The sequence below is a fragment of the Cimex lectularius genome, unplaced genomic scaffold (assembly GCF_000648675.2).
Source record: "Cimex lectularius strain Harlan isolate CLEC.00 unplaced genomic scaffold, Clec_2.1 scaffold25, whole genome shotgun sequence".
NCBI classification, from domain to species: domain Eukaryota; kingdom Metazoa; phylum Arthropoda; class Insecta; order Hemiptera; family Cimicidae; genus Cimex; species Cimex lectularius.
In genome coordinates, this window is record NW_019392633.1 from 1770563 (window position 1) to 1789908 (window position 19346).

The 19346-nt window shown below is 31.7% G+C and overlaps 2 protein-coding genes across 10 annotated transcripts in view; one reads left to right on the forward strand and one right to left on the reverse strand.

Annotated features, from left to right (window-relative positions):
* Window positions 1–10646, forward strand: part of LOC106668773 (whirlin) — a 47783-nt gene extending 37137 nt beyond the window's left edge. For 5 of the 8 annotated variants that reach the window (XM_014397841.2, XM_014397843.2, XM_014397842.2 and 2 more), the window contains exons 12-18: window positions 3140–3200; window positions 5294–5344; window positions 6915–6998; window positions 8698–8793; window positions 8861–8983; window positions 9041–9119; window positions 9208–10646. In XM_014397841.2, coding sequence (XP_014253327.1) covers window positions 3140–3200; window positions 5294–5344; window positions 6915–6998; window positions 8698–8793; window positions 8861–8983; window positions 9041–9119; window positions 9208–9350 — 637 coding nt within the window. In that variant the 3' untranslated portion in view covers window positions 9351–10646. The remainder of the gene's footprint in view (window positions 1–3139; window positions 3201–5293; window positions 5345–6914; window positions 6999–8697; window positions 8794–8860; window positions 8984–9040; window positions 9120–9207) is intronic. The other 3 variants (XM_014397844.2, XM_014397845.2, XM_014397848.2) reach the window with 3 other exon arrangements.
* Window positions 10647–11961: 1315 nt separating this feature from the next.
* On the reverse strand, window positions 11962–19286 carry LOC106668806 (KDEL motif-containing protein 1-like). Of its 2 annotated transcripts, none has more exons than XM_014397923.2 (7): window positions 19033–19286; window positions 13843–14048; window positions 13511–13719; window positions 13213–13457; window positions 12894–13131; window positions 12515–12814; window positions 11962–12452 (listed from the first exon to the last, which is right to left on the reverse strand). In XM_014397923.2, exons 1-7 carry the CDS (start codon window positions 19209–19211, stop codon window positions 12342–12344), a joined length of 1488 nt encoding a protein of 495 aa, XP_014253409.1. In that variant the 5' UTR covers window positions 19212–19286; the 3' UTR covers window positions 11962–12341. The 2 variants fall into 2 exon arrangements, with proteins under 2 accessions (XP_014253409.1, XP_014253410.1); XM_014397924.2 differs by lacking the exon at window positions 19033–19286 and adding an exon at window positions 14144–14869.
* Between the last annotated feature and the right edge of the window lie 60 nt (window positions 19287–19346).

The following is a 19346-nucleotide window of genomic DNA, read 5'->3' on the forward strand; positions in this document are numbered from 1 at the left end:
AGGAAATGCTGTGCACCGAAGTTGGTAAAACAAAGCCTTTATTATCCTTTTGTACTGTTGTATCCACAAGTAGACCTAGGCCTAGGGCTGCATACCCCACAAGCAACCAGACATATTGGGGTAATTTTTTGGCATTTTAAATATTTTATTTTTTAGTTTTTATAGGTAAAGTAATTTTTAAGTTGAATAATTTTTAGAGGGGCAGAATTTTGGATCAAGTTGAGGATTTTTTGGTGGGTGACAAACAAAGAATCTGTTGCCCAAGTCCTAACACCACCTTTTGTAAAAACCTGGAAACTCCAGCTATTTATCTTCTTTCAAAAAATAATAAAAACACATTTTATTAATCCATATAAGTTGGATAATTGACCATATTAATTATGTCAATTAAGTATTCTTCTTGTATTGCAATTCATATCGAGAGACATGGTTGTAGAGCTCCTTCAACCTGATGATGAGCTGTAGGCTCGAAATCCGGACCGTTAAAACAACTTACTGTGAGTAGGAAAAAACAAATTGAACAACATAATCCAATCTTTTCTATTAATTTGCTAGTCAAAGTAGTAATGAATTATTCTTTTTATCTGAGGCCTTGGAAAAGTTAATGTTCCGCTCATGACACTAATTTTTTCATCTCAACCAAGGCTTTAGATAACAAGAATAATTAATTGAACTAATCATTACATTTTATTAAATTTAATAGGTAAATGAATTATTTCCATTGGCTAGGGAATAAATTACTATATTCTGTTCCTAATTTTAATATTTTACTGTTATAATGTACATTAAATAAACAGCCTATAAAAGAAGTCATGTTCTAGTTCAAAAAGATTAAGGATTGAATTTTTCAAACTAGCGTTGTAATTAAAGATTTACTAAGGGTGAGATCTTTGGAAATATGTTCCTACCAGGATATCACAATAAAAACACATCTTAAAAAATGTGGTGCATGTTTTAAAAGCTAGCTGATGTTTACTGCAATTTGATAAATGACAGCAAATACAGTTGGTCATATATTATATAAACCATTTTATCCATATTAGGACATTTTAATCTCTTTTTTTAAATTTATTTGTAATTGAAATTTAAGAGAATACAAAGAAAATATTTGAAACAGTAGAATAAATTTGGATTTAATGGTTTTAAGGGTTTTTTGGGGGGTTTATGCAGAAGACTCAGCCATCTTCTTAAGGTGATAGTTAAAAGGGCAATGGCAGGTAAAGAGGCCTAAATTTTCCTCGAATCCTGCCTGCTTAGAGAGAGTTCTTTCGCCTTCCATTTTGAGATATTTATAAATCTTAGCTTGCCTACCTGGAGTGTTTGTCCAGCGTTTATTTTCTTTCTCAATCCATTTTTCTAGTTACACACTTAACTACACACTCTGAAGTATTTAGTTCTAGTCCCATGGGTGAGAGGGTCCCTTTTTTGACTAATTAGTCAGCCTGTTCATTTCCTTCTGTGCCTTCATATCTGGGAATATAAAGTAATCTTGTTTTGCTTTCCCAGAGTCATTAGGCAGTTTAGGCATTCTAAGATAAGTTTGGAGTTGAACGACGTATTTAGTGCCTTTATGGCTGCTTGGCTGTCTGAGAGTATGTATATCTGTGCACCTTTCATATTTTTCTTTATTAATTCCAGTGCACAGAGTTGAATTGCATGGACTTCAGCTTGGAAAATTGTTGAGGTCCAAGAGGCTTCACCAGGGTGAAGTTCGCCCCTTTTACCCCTATGCTTACTCCTATTCGATCTTCAATCCATCTGTATACCAAATTTGGGCCCCTTCTTGAAACTTAGGGTCACTTTTCTTCCAAATGTCTCTACTGTCTATATTTACTTGGAAGGGTCTGTCAAAATTGAGCTATCTGGATTAATATCTAATCAAATTTTAATTAATGTCTACAAGATGGTACAAGACAACAAAAATTAACACTATAGGACTTGAGAAGCACTAATTAATTACATATTGTCTTATGTAACATATATTCTCCTATTCATTGATCATAAAAATGAGGTGAAATAAAATTTTTTGTTTCACATTTGTGTTTTAGCAACCACATCAGTTGTCATAAAATTCTACCAATTACAATTAATTAAAGTTTTTAGTTGAGATGAAAAAAAGTTAATGGCACGAGCGGGATTCGAACCCACGATCTTCGGCTAGATACGCTGCTGCTCTACTACTTGAGCTATCGTGACCTCGAACCACTCGGACATCAACTTCCTATCTCAACCCCACCTTATGAGTTTTCCCTCCTTTGGGAGATAGGAAGTTAGTTTAGTTAACTTTCATCTCAACTAAAAACCTTAATTAATTGTAATGTATTAATTGGTTAAGCTGACCACGAAATTAGTGAATTTAATTCTACCAATTGCTGAATTTGAAATGTACAAATTTTACATTGTTATGTACACAACATATACTGCATTACTCCTTCTTTCCATTATTTATTCCATTATTCAGATGAAAAATTTGTATTTCTATAAATTATAAATTATCAGTCAGATCAATGAAGTGATAATGGTTTATAAATTGATCAGTATTATAGCAAAAGGCAACAAAAAGGAAATGAAAATTATTTACTTCTATTTGACCAATCTTATCATTTCCATTTTAAGTTTTTTTCAAAATTGTTGATGTTCAATATTAGTTAACTGGTTTTTGCTCAAAAAAGCAATCCCTTAAGAATAAAGCATCTAAAATATCAATATTTGATACCGATTAGAAAGTTTAAGAATGATAATAAACAATCATAGACATAATTATAAGTAAAGATGTGAAAATATAAAAATAAGGCAAATGTTCTTCTAACATTTTATTTGCAAAATGTTTTGCTAAGTTGTTTAACAATATTTTTTTTTTGAAAAATCCAACTTTGCTTTAGGAAACTTCCTTCTGCTTCATTGATAGTTTTGCCTTTATAAGACTTAAATCCTCTAGTAAATTTCATAAAATCCTTAAATAACATAGGAACATTAGACTTCTTTTTTATATGCATTTTATTTATTTATTTTTTAAACGAATACGAGAAATAGAGTTTCCTTCACAACACAGCAATAATGAATAATTAATCTGTGACTGATTTTAGAGTAAATACACAAAATCGACTATTAGGGTTGTTTATTTGTTATGTCTTGACAGGAACGATCGTGTGTCCCCGAGTTTCAAATCTTCAACCCAACACATCAGCAACAAAGAGCAGGTAAAACCGCTAGTAGTTTATCAATTTTTTCACATGTTCTTCCTTATCTATCCCTGTTATTTTCAATTGTTGTGACATCTTGACAAACTTAGCCAGCTAATAGCAGGGGATTCATGATGCACTGTTGCTGTTCTAATATAACAAATATATTGCCTTATTTATTGTTGTATATGAAAGCTTTTTGCAAAAAAAAAAAAAATTAAAAAATGGTGGTACTACAAATGCCCTATCAAAATCCTTAGGTTAATTTTCAGGATAAAAAAATTACTATGTCAATTTTGGAAATTATTAAATGTTGATTATAAAAATTTGGGCAATTATCTGTCCCTTAATCAAAATAGCATCACCATTCCTTCCATAAACTTTTTAAAATATTTTTTTAACTAATAATTAATTAAACTTGAAACTTGGTAACTTGAAAATCATAATATTTGTTTCACAAAAAAAATAAATTCAACAAATGTATAATATAATTATTACCTTTTCTTTCTCCCCCCCCCCCAATAAAACATTTCCTACAATTCTGAATCGATACATGTTAACCATATTTGTATATATATTTAAAAAAGCATAATAATAAAAAAAAGTTAGTTGTAATGATTTAATAATCGAGGTTGAGGTCAACCTTACAATTAAAATTGTTGGTCTATCCTATCAAGAATTTACAAGAATAAAAGTTTTGGGCCATTGAGTCATAACAGATAGCATGTGTTTGGGTTTGATTCAGCATTGAAGATACAGTACGATGACTTCATTCCAGTTGGTATATTTTGTTGCACACAAAACACACATGAAATACAAAATGCATGTATATTGCAAGAAATGTAGGACTTATACAAAAATAATTAAACAATTAATAGCTAAATTATAGCAATAGAATATTTAGTGTTCACATTATTAAGTTTGTTTTATGAATAATTTTGCACCTTTTTCACGGCAGTTAAGGAAAAACATGGTTGAATGAATAACACATATGAAACAATAGTATGAAACACTTTCAAAACATACATTAATTGACATGACAAAATTTATTAAAATTTTTCTATTTTTTTGTCAATTCAAGCCACTCATTTATAAATGACAATACTTTTCTTTTCTACATGGCATTAGTATATTTTCTTCAGTTTTATTAGTATTAGACAAACTTGCTGTTTGAAACAAACTTACTGGGTCCACCAAATTTGGTGGGTTTCAAGCATTGTGCCATCTTCAGTGAGGAACTGCTTACACTCTCGAGTGGAGACGGGCACATTAAGTGATCCAATGGTGGATTAACATATGTTCACTGACTCGCAGTCCTACACGCACTATCAACTTTCTATTTATTGTTTTTCCCATAACTATTGTTGTTAGACAGACTATGTTCTTGATTACCATCATATCATAATTTTTTTTTAAGAATACAAATAAAAGTGATCAATAGTGAAAACACTTTCGTACAAATTTAAAGCTTTATAATTTTTTAAAGTAACACTCATTGAGAATTTTCAAAATTGACATAGTAATTGATTATTTATCGCTCTAAAGAGTGTTGTAAATATGCTTGATGGTTGTTGCATATGCACCTAGCGTTTCAGGCTGCCATAGAAAAAAGTTTTAAAAAAGGCAAGCTGATCGCTACTAAGTTCTATTTGCATTTGCTTCTGTGCTTCATGATTTAAAAAAATATAATTTAAGTTTTAAATTCTTGTACAGCATTTGTGGCCTATAATGTAAAAATTTCCCAGTTTGAAACAGCCAATGATAAAAATTACTTTGCAGAGTAATTGCTATAATTAAAACTTGGAAAAATTGCGTCTAGTTAAATTATCCAAATTTTAATTTTTATTAAAATTAGAAGAAACATCGTACCTTTAATGCACTGGGAACATTGTAAAAAATTGATTTTTAGTCTATAGATGTCGTTTCAAGTATAACTGCTTAATTTTTTTTTTTAATAATGCCTATGTAAAACACCTGCATTTTCCTTAATACACTGTTAATTGCAGTTAAATGTGTAGATAGTTAATAAAAGCGTTTATTGTCTATAAAAATATTTTGATTTCTTTTTTTATTGGAAAATGTTTGTATTTAAAAAAATGCTTTTTTTCCAGGATACTGGAGGTTCTCAGGGTCATGATAATAATAACTATGATGCCAATATGGTAAGTACGTTACATTACTTAAACAATATAATTACTCTTGCTTTGAGAAGGCAATCTTACATAAATTAAAAAGTAAGTTTATCAAAACTGTGTTTATTTTGCAGCATTAATAGTTGTTATTATAAAATATAACTGTTATATACAAATAGTGAGATAACATAAATTTTGAGTTTGTAAATTCGCTAGTCACCAGCTATTGCCTTCTTGAGGAAAAGTAACAATAAACAAAGTAAAAACTCTGACTATAAATAATAATGAAAATAAAAATATAATTTTGTAAATTTAATTAGTTTAGTTATATTTAAAACTATAGATGTAGTCACTACCATGTGTAATTAATTAGTTACTGCAGTCAGGAGATTCAATTATAAATGTAATTGTAAGTTAAATTTTAAATATAGACATTATTAGTTCTTTTTTTATACTATATACTTTTTACTTAACTTCTTTTGGGTTCTAGTTAAAAAAGTTCACATTATGGTTAAATGGTTACAAAGAAATGTAGTTTAGATTTCAGTGGTAAAACAAATTAATAGAGTGCTTGAGTGTCTGTAGAAGCATATCGTACTGCAGATAACGGATTTAGCTCTAGGTGTTGCAAGGCGTGCAGTGACCTGCGATGTGCAGTACTGTAGTAAATAAGTCTGGCTGATGTTTTTTTTCACTCCCTGGACCCTGCCCGGCTAGCCGGCATTCACTTGTGAGTGTAGATGCGGTAGGATTTTGAAAAATCCGAGGTGTCCAAATGTAGGTTGCGATTAGTTCTCTCTTCCGATAGCATATCTTCGACGACACTGTTCCCACTCTTCAATTTGGCCCTTGGTATTTGCAGCCGGCCGATTTCCTCCAGTTTTTCTCCTTGAATCAAATTTTAATCATAACGTTTTGGGAGGGAAAAAGTAGGTCATGTTTTGAATTTCAAGTTCATGGCTCTTTCTTTTTTTTAAGTTGATTGCCTTTGTCCGTTTAATATTCTTTGTTTCAAAATTGATCGATTAAAACAGAAATATTGAACAAGTTTCACTATTTGAATAGAATTGACACTCACCTTTCTTTGTCACACTGGAACTTTGTTGTGGCTCGGCCATAACACAAGAGGTCAATGCCTTCCCCTTCTCCACTGCTAATATTAACATAACAGGATAAAAATTTATTTATTAGCTTCAACCTACAGAAGAAAATGGATCCAATTCCATGCTCTTTTGACCTAAAATGTTACAAAGTTATGAGTCATAGCCAATTGAAAGGTAAAATAAAATGTAGAATTGATTTAATTTTTTTTAAACTTAATTTCCAAAGGTCTGATTTGTATTCTTTACTTTGTTGAATAATTGGTTGTTTTTATGTTTTTGTTTTTTAACTTTATTAAGCAAAATTAATATTTACATTTATAAAATCAAAATCTTCTTTTCATTTTGCTTGATATTTTTATATTTATATAATCTAATTTTTCTTTTTTCACATTAGTAATTGAAACACACTCAGAAACCCCTCGATGGAATATTTAGAATTTGTTTTTCAAAATCAAAGTGTGCATCAGTAGTAGCAGTTTGGGTAAAATTGGTTTCAGTGTGGATACTTAGGCGGTCTCAAGTCTCAGCTAGGAGGTTGGACGCAGAGAGTGAAGTCCTGGTATTGGGGCAACCCTTTAGTAGTAAGTCCGTTTCATCCCCCACAATAGTTTCACATTGGAATCTCTCTTTAGATTTGCATGATAGCCAAGCATGTCGTATGCCATACCTTACTACAGTATTTCACATCTGTAGAGTAGACCGCATGCGACAGCACTCAAATTTAGTTTAGAGTGTAGATATACTCCACGTTAGCAAAAATGTACAATACACAAAACAACACCTTCATTTATATTGTAAGCGTTCTACACACAAAAGACACGTTTGTAAAACTAAAACATTTTTTGACTGTCAGGGGGGGTTCACACTGTGGTTTGATAAATATCTAACTTTTCACGCCTCATTTGCAAAAAAATTATATATGTAAGTAAAAGGTGCTCATGAATCAATAAATAATAAACTAATGGGCATGGTTTTATAAGCTACAATTTTCACAACACAGCACAATGAGGAAATGAACTTTAAAAAAAAAATCCACTAAGAATTTTAAATGAGGGAATAAAGATTTTCAATGCATTGGATAAAAGCAACAAGAATTAGTTCAATTAATTTTTTAAATAAATTTAACGTAATTGTATTCTTAACTTAAGATTTGTGCATAATTTATCATGTGTTTCTATTTCGAAAAGAAAAAAAATTTTTTAAATAAAATACCAATAATTGATGATATTGTGTCATAACATAACTTATAAACTAAAAAATTACTAATTATGCACCATAACTTCATTGTGGGTTTGGCAATGCTTTGAAAACATGTTTATGTTTATATTTATATAATTATAATTTTGTAATATAAAAATCCTTCAATTGAGAGAGTTGAATCACTTTTGTCCATAAAAAATTTGTTATACTGCTTTTTTTATTTGCTTTGGTGTGAAAAGTGTGAAGCTTTATATAGGCTTTGGGAATATACAACACAATAAATTTATGGATAATCTTGATCTTTGTACGGTCTGGATGAAAAAAAATTCAATTGTCTTTCAAGCTTTCGACCTATTTTAAAGTCATCATCAGGGCAAAATTATCTTAAAGATTAAAGACAAATTGGCATCTTTAAGACTGTTTCGCTCTGGTTATGACAAAATAGGTCAAAAGCTTGGAAATAAAGTTGATTTTTTTTTTTTTTTTTTCATTCAGACCATACCAAGATAGAGTAAAAATGGGCATTGGTTTTATATATCTAGTAGTCGATACATGTAACACTTTAAACAATAAATTTAACACAAATATGCTGTCATGTTATACAAAATGCATGTGTTCAATGATTATAAAAGAAAATATATTAATGGATTTTTATGCGATGCAATAAAGGAATACCAAAGAAGAGATTTCTTCAAAATAACACCAAAACTCATTAGCTTTCATTAGGTTTCTTAACTTGGTACCAATGTTGACAAAAATATCTATTGATATTTATGCACTTCGGTTACTTTAAAGCAAATGAGGTGTACAACTTTCAAAAATAGTGACGAACAATTTTAATACCTTCTGAAATTTTTTAACATTTTTTCTCAATATTTGTTTTCTTTTAATTTATATGCACGTTTCTAGTTACTTTTATTCTTAAAATATTTTCTCTTTATAATATAAAAGCACATAAAGCACTAAGCAAATGAAGTTGTTGTTTTGGTTTCTACTCAAAAAAACTAATAGCTATTGTTAAGCTTAGAAGAACAAAAAATGACTACTTAGAGCCAATGCTTTTAAGCTATATGTGTATAGGATTTTGGCAGATCTGGTGATGACCAGCTGAACTCACAGGAGCGAGATGATTCCTCTAATTTAGTGCATTCTCAAAATGACCAACAGCAAGCACAGGTAAATTTTAATTTAATTTTGTTTTTTGCCTTGTAGTAGATAGTCTCAAGCTCAATTTGATCTGCAGGTAATCCCCGATGAAGCTGGAAATCTGAGGATAATTGTTAAGAAAACAAAACCCCTACTGGGAATTGCTATCGAAGGAGGTGCAAATACAAGGCACCCCTTGCCGAGAATAATCAATATAAATGTATGATTTGTTGATCAAATTGGTAACTTGACAAATAAATAAATTTTATAATTTTAGGAAAATGGTGCAGCATATGATGCTGGAGGTCTGCAAGTCGGACAACTTATTTTGGAAGTTGATGGGCATAAAGTAGAGGGTACGCATTTTTTATTTTATTTTTACGATTATTCATATTTGATTAAATATTGCTGTTTTTAAAAATTAAGTAATTTTCTTACTCTCAGGGATGCATCACCAAGAGGTAGCAAGACTTATTGCAGAATCGTTTGCTCAACGAGACAAACCACACATAGAGTTCCTCGTCGTTGAAGCGAAAAAATCCAACTTGGAGCCAAAGCCTACAGCTCTAATCTTCCTTGAGGCATAAAACCAACCTCATCTTATCAGAATTGTGTGGCCTTTTTAATTTTATTTTCGTTTCAAAGTATTTATACACTTGAAATTGTGCAAGGAGGTTAAAGTTGAATAAATCTTCTGCGTGCATTGTTAATTTGTAAGATGTTGAATTGTTATATTTTTACTGTTCTGTATATTGTATGTTATATTTTGTACTGATAAACTTAAGGGAAAGAATGATGGTAAAAATAATGGTGGCTCAAATATAAAGGGAAAGACCATACTGGAAACACCATTTAATGGTTTTAAGAATGACAACAAAGTGAATCCAGAATTTAGGTACAGTGAGAAGCATTTATATTGCAAAAATCCTATAATCTATTTTTGAAGATAATTATTCTTTTCTACTGTAATAATTTTATAAAAATGGTGTTTCAAGGATACTACATTATAGAAACAATGTATAATAAAATTAATAATAAAACATGGGTTTTCGTAATTTTTTTTTTTTTAATACAAATTTATACTTTGAGAGTACTGAGGAAAAAGAAAATTCTTTAATTATTAGAAATAATATCTAGAGGCTTCTCATCTAGAACTACTTTGCCAAGTAAAGACATTTTTTGACAAATTTACATTTCAGATAGATAAAAATTTAATCTCATAACACAAACTTTGTAATCACATCAACTTTGTATAACACAAATAACAATATATAAAGTAATGTACACTATTTACAGGGTCAAACGTTTTGAATCATAGTGGTTACAAGTAAGTCAGTATATTCAAAGTATAAAAACTGGCTGTAATTTTTCTTTTACAATTAGATGTTTGAAGCCTGCTTTTCTTTAAATCTGAATTTTGTATAAATGGAAACCCAACAGCATATCATTGCCTTATTGCCTCTGTAAAAAAAGAAACTTGTCCAGCGGCCTCCATTTAGGTGAATATTAGTCAAAATTCATTTATTTATCTAGGTATTACGATTATTCTTCAGGGACTAAAAGTACAATTCTGACACCACAGTATGTTTAAATGAGGGCTCAGGCAGACCGCTGGAGATTTTTCATAAATCATTAAGCCTTTCAAGTACAACTTATGTCATGGAATGAAATTTTTTATTCGTACTAGTTCAGATGGAAGTTTCCTCTCTTTGGATAAGTACCAATGACTAAGTCTACGTCTTGACTAAAAATATATTTTTTAATACAAACGATTCACGTTTTAAAAATTTAAACAAATCTAAAGTTGAAACACATTTTAAAAGACTCCTTGTCACGTTTATATAAATAGGCTATTTCATACCTTGCCACATGAGAAAAAAAAATTAAAAACCGATCTTCCCTATTCAAGGTCTATCTATGGCCAAGGAAGTACCATAATGAGTTAGGATAAATATTATAGTGTTTAATAAAAATCACAAAGCTAGCTAAGTTAGAAAATGCTTCACAGTTTAATTTAGGTGGGGCAATATGTTCAGCATACCAATTTTGTGCCAAACGTTGATACATGTTATATTATAATACAAATATTATATAAAGATATATTTTTAAAGAATGAAATTGAAGAAATTAAAAAAAAAATGGTTTTGTTATAAGTATAAATTTTGCATAGCCAAAGCATGTCGCATTGAGCTTGTGGGAAATGTTGAAACAACACGCTTTATATGTAAAGTTAATAAAAACATATTAAAAAGTTTGTTATTCATTAAATCACCTTACGACCCAAATGTAAGCTTTTTTATTCAAATAATCTTCTTCAATTATCAATTTTTAAGATCTAACATAGTAATGAGTTTAAATTTTAACTTCACTATTTTTTGTGGTCTGCTTGACCAATTAATAACATTCAATTAATTAAGGTTTTAAGTTGAGATAAAAAAGTCAGTGTCATGAGTGGGATTCGAACCCACGACCTTCGGCTTGATACGCCCCTACTCTACTTGAGCTATCGTGACTTCGATCCTCTCTGAATCCAATTACACGACATTTGAAAAATGGCAAAAAGGAGGGAAAATTCAAAAGGTGGGGTTGAGATGGGAAATTAGTGTCCGAGGGGATCGAAGTCACGGTAGCTCAAGTGGTAGAGCAGAGGCGTATTTAGCCGAAGATCGTGGGTTCGAATCCCGCTCGTGACACTGACTTTTTTATCTCAACTTAAAACCTTAATTAATTGAATTAAATTTTAACTATTAACTGGTTTAGATATTTTTCTGGTAATTATCAAAGAAACTTAATTGCCTAACATTGACAAAGGATAGTCGCCAAATGATCGTCACGTTGGTTAACTGAGTTGGATAATCGCCTTACACATCCTTTTGTGTGTCTGTGTATACATACATACCTTGTGTGCACATTCACACAATATAATCATTGTTTCAATATTTTTCCTTGTTGCATATTTAAAGAGCAGTTGTAAATAAATAATTTTTTTGTGTAAACAAACATTTGATATCATTTACATTTTTTAACATTTGATATCCAACAAAAACATTCTTGAACAAAGCTCAGCAAACTTTGCTCATCTACCTGATAAATTATATACTACTTATGATGACTTATAAATCATTAAGGTAATATTAAAAGGAAAAATGAACATCAGCATATATTTCAAAAAATATATTTTATTTAATGTGTTGAAAAATTAATGTTTTATTTATTTTTTAACATTCTAAGCAATATAACCGTTAGTTAGGAAGAAATACATTGAAAACATGGCACAAATTATAAAAACTAATGGTCAAATAATGACAATATCAAATACAAAAACATAACAACTACCACATATAAATATACAACCAACTAGTTTAAGTGATAACATTTCATTATTGATAAATATTTAATGAATAAAATTAATTTCACTACCTACATACAAACTACTTAAGCCACATAACTAGAATACTTATATTTTTAAATAGGAATTTGATAAAAATTAACCTTAACATTGTAATTTTCATTTTATATAAGATATGCACAGACTTATTCTCAATAATATCAGCTACTTGTACATTGCATGTCAATACTCACAATTCGTCCTTTTTTAATCTATGACAGCAACCTTTATCAATACTCTGTTGAACACGCTCCATACCTTTTTTAATTTCTACTTTCGACAGTAATCGTTTGCTCCATTCCTGAAATAATTTACGTAGAGTTTGAATGAACTGAAATGTATAATAACAGATTTTTAACGTACATAAAATAGTTGTACATGATAGCATAGAATGTCCTGGGGTAGGAGATTTTCAACTGCAAACCTCCGCCCAGCTTGCGAGATAGCTTTTGCTTTGTCATCGTTCTCTTTCGCCCATTTAATCTTTTCGACCAGATCACTCAGATCTCTCTTAACAGGAACGTAGTGAACCCATGGTTCGAGCTCACTGTAAAAATGTTCATAATAAGGTGAATTTTGCTTGAGTACCAAGGAATCACCAGCCAACAGGTATGGAAACCGATAGGCTGCTACTGTTCCATCTAAATTGATTTGATATTTGTACTGAAATAAAAACAATTATTATTGTTTAAATTATACGTTTCAATTTTTTAAATTAAATCTTTAAACTGCAACCACTTACATCAAAAAATTTAAAAAATGATACATGTTTAGCTTTAGGTCCATAAAATTTTTCTTCATCTTTAAAGAAAAAGAAGTTTGTCAATGAAGCGTTAAAAAGATCTGGGTGACTTCTTGAAATATCTATCAATTTGAGCCTTTCCCTACTTGCATCTCTCCCACGCCAGAATGCTTTTTCCTCTTTTTCTTTCCAGGTTTTTTCTATGTTTCCCTGCACTGACAGCATGTCTAGGGTCACTCTAAATAATTCCAATTTGCAATCCGTTGTTTATTTCATTATTTTACATTAATAAAAGAACAATTTTTAAAACAATACCAACCTTCCCATGGTCAAAGATGATTCCATAATATCATAAGTTGGCATTACAATGTCAGCCGTTTCTTTTGAACCACACCAGGAAAACATTGGAAACACCACTTTGTTTGACAACTTCTCTAATGGCCAGTCACCAAGGTTGGAGAAGAACTCCATGTCCGGAAGTTCCACTTTCCGGGTCAGGGATAACAATAAAGTGTCCATAAACATTCGAAAGCCTACATGCTCACCATAACAATTCCTGTAAACCTAAATCACTTATTCAGAGAAAAATTGCACAATTTATTTGTATTGTACATTACCTCATTGTTTTTAACAACATAATGGCACACACTAGTTAAATGGGAGTTTTTAAACCGTTTAACCAATATGTCAAAATTTTTGTCAAACGAAAAACTCTTGAATCTGCTTAGGTCATAATGAATTTGATTAAATTGTTTGCAACCGTAATTTTCAAGCATTGTTGTTATAAATGGCTCAGGGCAAAAGCAGTCATCGTGAAGAACCGTACCTTAAACAGATAATCAAAATTAAAACTCAAATCTTAATATATCTCAATCATGTGGCATCTAATGTCATCAGCCACATCCCAACACGACAAATATACTAACTGACATCAGCTGCCAAGACCTACCTTTAACGAAATAAGGTGAGCCTGCCACATGTTTAGATTTGTACTGTATACTGATATGTAAGTTTTTGCAAGTCTCGTATAATTTATATCGTACGATGAATGAACTATCTCTACGATCCAGCATGCTGGTCATAACTCGGCAGTTTCTCTCCTTATGCTCCCCCTTTATTGTCACTTCGACATCTTTAACATCTACCACCTCATCACTGCAAACAGATAATAATTTTATTACATAGTCAATACTATACCGTTTTTCATATTACAATAAAAATGGTTTAAAGAAAAAGCCTTCAAAGCTAACCTAAACACAACTTCAGTCATATAATTAATTTTCAAGTTGTACACTCTTTACCAAATAATTGCTATTATTGAATATTATTAATCCTCAGGGCAACAACATCTAGAGCATATAATAATTTGATTATTAAGAAAGATAAGAAAATATTTATTGCATCCAAAATTAATTATATTGGTATTAGGCCTGTACATTATTCAGTAGCCAAAGATACCACAAATACCTGCTGAAACAACACAGAATTGAGCTGATCACTTCTCACCCATTTTGGATTTTGGCAGTCCAGTCTCAAACCTTGTGCTTATCTGTCCCACCACCAAAGTTAAGCTCCAGCGGCTGTCAACACCTAGGTCATTTCAACCCACATTTGAATGCAATTTTTAAACTTAGACGCACCCACAATCATTTTTAAATTTTTTCCTATTAACATACCATTCACTCAAAGTAGAGTGGTCGAATATTCAATGCATCTTTGAACCTACCACATTTACATTTTACACATTACACATTTACTCTAATTGACACTATTAACATTGACTCTCAATATTCACAAAATGAATATCAGTATGACATACAATAAAAGTCAAAGCCAATTACTCAAAACCATTTACTCAAAACATCAGAACAGGGGACGACTAAAGCATTACAAAAGCTAGTCTAGCTGTCATGTGCCACGCAAGAATGGCACAATTACACAGAAGACAAACACTTTGAGTTGAGTAGAAATACTTTGATTACATATAAAAAATATATTTTGCATTGTATAAATTCACTTTTTTCCACATCCTTCATGTATTTGTTAAATGTAAACAATGTTTGTAAATCCCAAGCTCTGAAGATGATCTCAATAAAGACCGAAACGTTGGCACAATAAAGAAAAGTTTTTCTGAAACCTACATCACACCAGACCGCATCTCACAATTTCTAAATAATCTCAAATGATTTCATCACGAGAGAAGTAAGAAAAGCCTACCACATATTGCAATAACTTGTAAAACAAATCTCCCACCACAAATAAACAATTAAATCACCCATACAACTCCCCCAAAATTGGCTAACAAACCAAACAAACCAGCAAACTGAATGTAAAGCATTCACACTTTATATATAAAATGGATTTAAGCCAAAATAAAAATCCAGCTTCTCAGATATATTGCAAATATGTCAAATTTGAAACATATATTTGGTTAACTTTAAATTGGGGCTAACCCAAAGATTAGATCTTTCAATTATCAAAATGTGATAACTTGGTGCATAGTATTGAGAACATTGAGCAATCACGTTTTGAAAGTATTTCGTAGGCTGTTGGGTCCCTATATAACAGTATACTTAGAAAATAACTTACATAATTTATTTTTACCCTCAGGACCAACATTCATTACATATTAAAGTAATCAGGATGCTATGACTACATTATGCAATTTCAAAATAAATTCTTGAAAATATAGTAATGAGATACCATCAGAACATCATTGCTTGCAATAGTCTGGTTACATTATATCAGTAGACCGCAGATAGTAAGAAACACCTTGAATTTCAGGCTTCCAAGCATTTTCTTCTATTTGCATACCAATCAGACACTTTCTGTATTACATGTGTCTATCATCAATATTATATATGAACTTATGTAGACATAGACATTTTTTCTTTTTCAATAAGAGAAATACAATGTACGGTAACATACATAAAGTTTATTCCACACAGGAAAACAATATATACATATATAAATCAACAGATATGCACCTATAAGGGTAGGAATAGGGATAAAACAAGTGGCCACAAAGCCTTCTGCGCCTTAATGAGTAGATCTATTGTGCTTTTGTTTTTTTATAATTCACTAGCCAACTTCAGGCTGTTAATCTTGCTCCTTAGTGTAGGATCTTGCTTGCGGCTTTTCCTCTCCTAGTTGCACAAATCTGCACCTACACAGACCTACACAAAGGAGAAAATTTAGCCGCAGATTAACTTCAAAATCCTGGATTATTCTCACAAAAGTCGCAATTCAATAATATATCTACCGGCTATGAGACTGGTCACTATTATAAAATTGAAAGAAATTAAATTTTATTGAAGGGTATAAATTAACAGCCAGACAAAAGTTTTTATAGATCCATTAATAGTTTCTAAAGTAGCTCTTAAAAAAACTAAATGTAGATATAAAAAATCTATATTCTTCAGTTTAGAAAAATATGTCGATTATCCGTAAATTCCCTAGATACCTGAGAAGGATTTCTCTCTTTTAAACAAATAAACAAATAAATAATCATCGCCCTAGTCACATTTTTTTTGTCGGTTTGTGTGTCTTTAGAAACTTATTACATTTAGGCTTTAATCGCTCTTGTTAATCCTTGGGTAGAATAAGATATGAACCACGGTAAGTGGATAACCGGCTCGGCAATATCAGGGGGTGAGAGCAAAGTACAACTTCCAGTTCAATGATATTTGATGTGGGCTGACTTGAAATGTGAGCCCTTTTGTTTTCACGCTGGAGGAGCACTATTTGGCGGTTTCCCCAGCTCTTTTCTTGCCTGGAAAGCACGTACCTTCTTAAACTTAACTATAGGGAAGAATACTGACCGTCGGGAACGTACTTTGAGCGAATGGGTAATTTCTACGAAATTCCAACAAACAAAGCTTCTTTCCCTCGGCAGCTTAATCCCTGTTTTTCTCTAAATGTTTAGTTTAACTATGTCGAGGCATATACACCGTTTACCATACAATTTTCATAATTATGTAATTATGATCACTCATTTTAATTTGTGTTTCATAATACAATCTTACATCGGCCGATTTTCTTTTAGCAGTCAAAGAACTAAAAAATGTATATCTGTTTGAATAGACCAGCGGTTCCCCAACTTTTCAGTCTCCAGCGCCCATAATATATCAGGATTTTTTGCTGCGCCCCAAGTCAAAACAATGGTCTATCTGGGCGAAAACTGCAGTAAGTAGTAAGTACTAATAGTAGTAGTAATTCATTTCCAATTCAGAAAAGCATTGATGTATCTAAACCTATAATTTGGTTGCAAATTTATTTACTAAATAATCAAAACGCCTGACTTTCTTATGAAATCGAAAAACTTGCCTTTTGAAAAGCCACTTAATAGGAAACATAAAAGAGATTTTTTTTTTTTAATGAAATAATTGAAAACACTTAGGAGTCTAAGATTTTACGGTTTTATAAAGGAAGTTTAGGTTTTAGGTTTTTTATAAATGTAAAAATAATAATAATTTTTATAGAACATTTTCGAGGCGCACAGTTTAGAAATCACTGGAATAGACTAAAAGCAGAAATCTGACTAAGGAGAATAACAATTTTTAAAAATAAAAAATTAATTATTAATTTATTATTAATTAATTTAAAAAATTTGCACGCCTCATGCGTTGAGTGTTATTCCATCAAACTATGGACTCATTAAGGATCCATTATAATATATATCCTCTTTGGGGGCAAGATGCTAGACCACACTAGGGTTCGGGACCTAGAGTCCATGTTGGCTCCAACATGTCAACCTTTTCATTGCCTTTATGCCCTGAATGCCCAGGGACCCATGCCAGAGTCAGGTCGTTGGTGTCACTGATTCCATGACCTCCCACTACAAATCAACAGGTGTGCACCTATGCATGACAATGAAATAAATGAGAAAAAAATATTTGGACCTAAAAAAGTTAAAATTTATAAAGAAGATATATTAAATTGCACAGTTAGAAGTAAATTGTGATGAATCACCAAAGCCCCACCCTCGGGGTGTGAGTATTTTTGAGAAAAAGCCCATTGGTAGGTATGTCAGGTAGTATCCAGCGGCTCTGTGGTTCTACTTTGCAACCCAGGACCTTTACCTTACAGTAATGAGCACTTTGTCAATATCTTAACCGTAATGTTATCAAATCTCACCCATCAAACCTCAATTACACTAGGTATTGGATATATAGTTGTTTATTTGCATGATAAAGAGTGATGAAGTAGTACTCCATCAGTCTACTTGAGGAAAGGTATGTAAATAACTGCATGCATGCAATAAATAAACTGCAGGTGTTGGAAATTGAAATGACCATGTTGTTGATAGCACCTTGAGCATAACTTTGGAGCATAATAAGACTAGTTTCGGACCCCAGGTGACCAAAATACCAAAGTGGGTGATTTTTGCAAGCAAGCGTTGTGACCACCAAAGAACATTATTACAGGAGGCTTTGTCCTGTTTTTCAACTGCTGGAAATTTTGTTGGAGAAGGTCCATTGCTTGAGTTAGCAGTCATGTTAAATTATTGGATCACATAATATGATTTTGTCTTTCAACTTTTGATCTATTTTTCCAAAATTTTGTATTGTCTATTCATGTTTTGCTTCTATTTTATCCTCTTCTTCATCCTCTTTTGGCTTTGATTTGATTTAATTCTCCGTTAGTGAGTGCTTCATGATGGTGATGAGGATACTTGGAAGCAGTAAGCTCCTCAGACACTGCAGCCTTACGACTTATTGCACCTCCCTAGTCCCCTAGTTCAGTGCAATCGATCCAATCCTTCTTCTAAGAAGTATTAGGTCATCGACTGTTGCTGCTACAATTTCTATTCCTAGGTTTCTTCTATATGCTAGGTTATGTAGGTTATGTCTCTAATGAGGCGTTGCTTCGCATTCAGAGATGAAATGGGTGGCTGTTTCTTCCTCCGCATTACATAATTTGCAAATGAATCATCGTTACATATGCCCATGTTATGAAGATGTTATCTCGATGCCAGTGACCAGTCCTATCACTCCTCTGATGTTCACTGAAATTTTCTACTTCATATGCATGTAAATCACTGAATCCCTGATTTGCCCAATTCAGTTATTCTTTCGTAAGACCCTCTCTCTGCCGGTGGAGGGTCTTTGATCTCCTGGTCACCAACAATGTCACTTACCCAGTGTAATTCCGCCCTCTTAAGTAGATGAAGAAATAGCGGACGGGCAGAACGATGAGATCGGGAGTTAAACCGGGACCTTCAACTTCGATGTCCTCCAACTTCACGTCGACGGATGAACTCCAAGAGAAACTGCTGATGGCCAAAAAGAACAATTGGCATTCTAAATGTAATTTCATTTGTATAAAGCTATAGTGAGGCGAAGAGGATTAAAAATGTTGAAAATCCAAAACTACCCCCTTATCACGGAACCGGTATTGGAATTTGGAAACTTTACATAACGTAAACAAAGTTGTGGCTGATAGGAGGAATGA

Coding starts and splice junctions, on each gene's coding strand:
- LOC106668806 (XM_014397923.2), bottom strand. CDS start 19,211: ATGAAATTACATTTAGAATGCCAATTGTTCTTTTTGGCCATCAGCAGT. Junction 13,132..13,212: donor TCATCTTTGACCATGGGAAG/GTTGGTATTGTT, acceptor GGAATTATTTAG/AGTGACCCTAGACATGCTGT. Junction 12,815..12,893: donor CATTTTTTAAATTTTTTGAT/GTAAGTGGTTGC, acceptor TTTTTATTTCAG/TACAAATATCAAATCAATTT.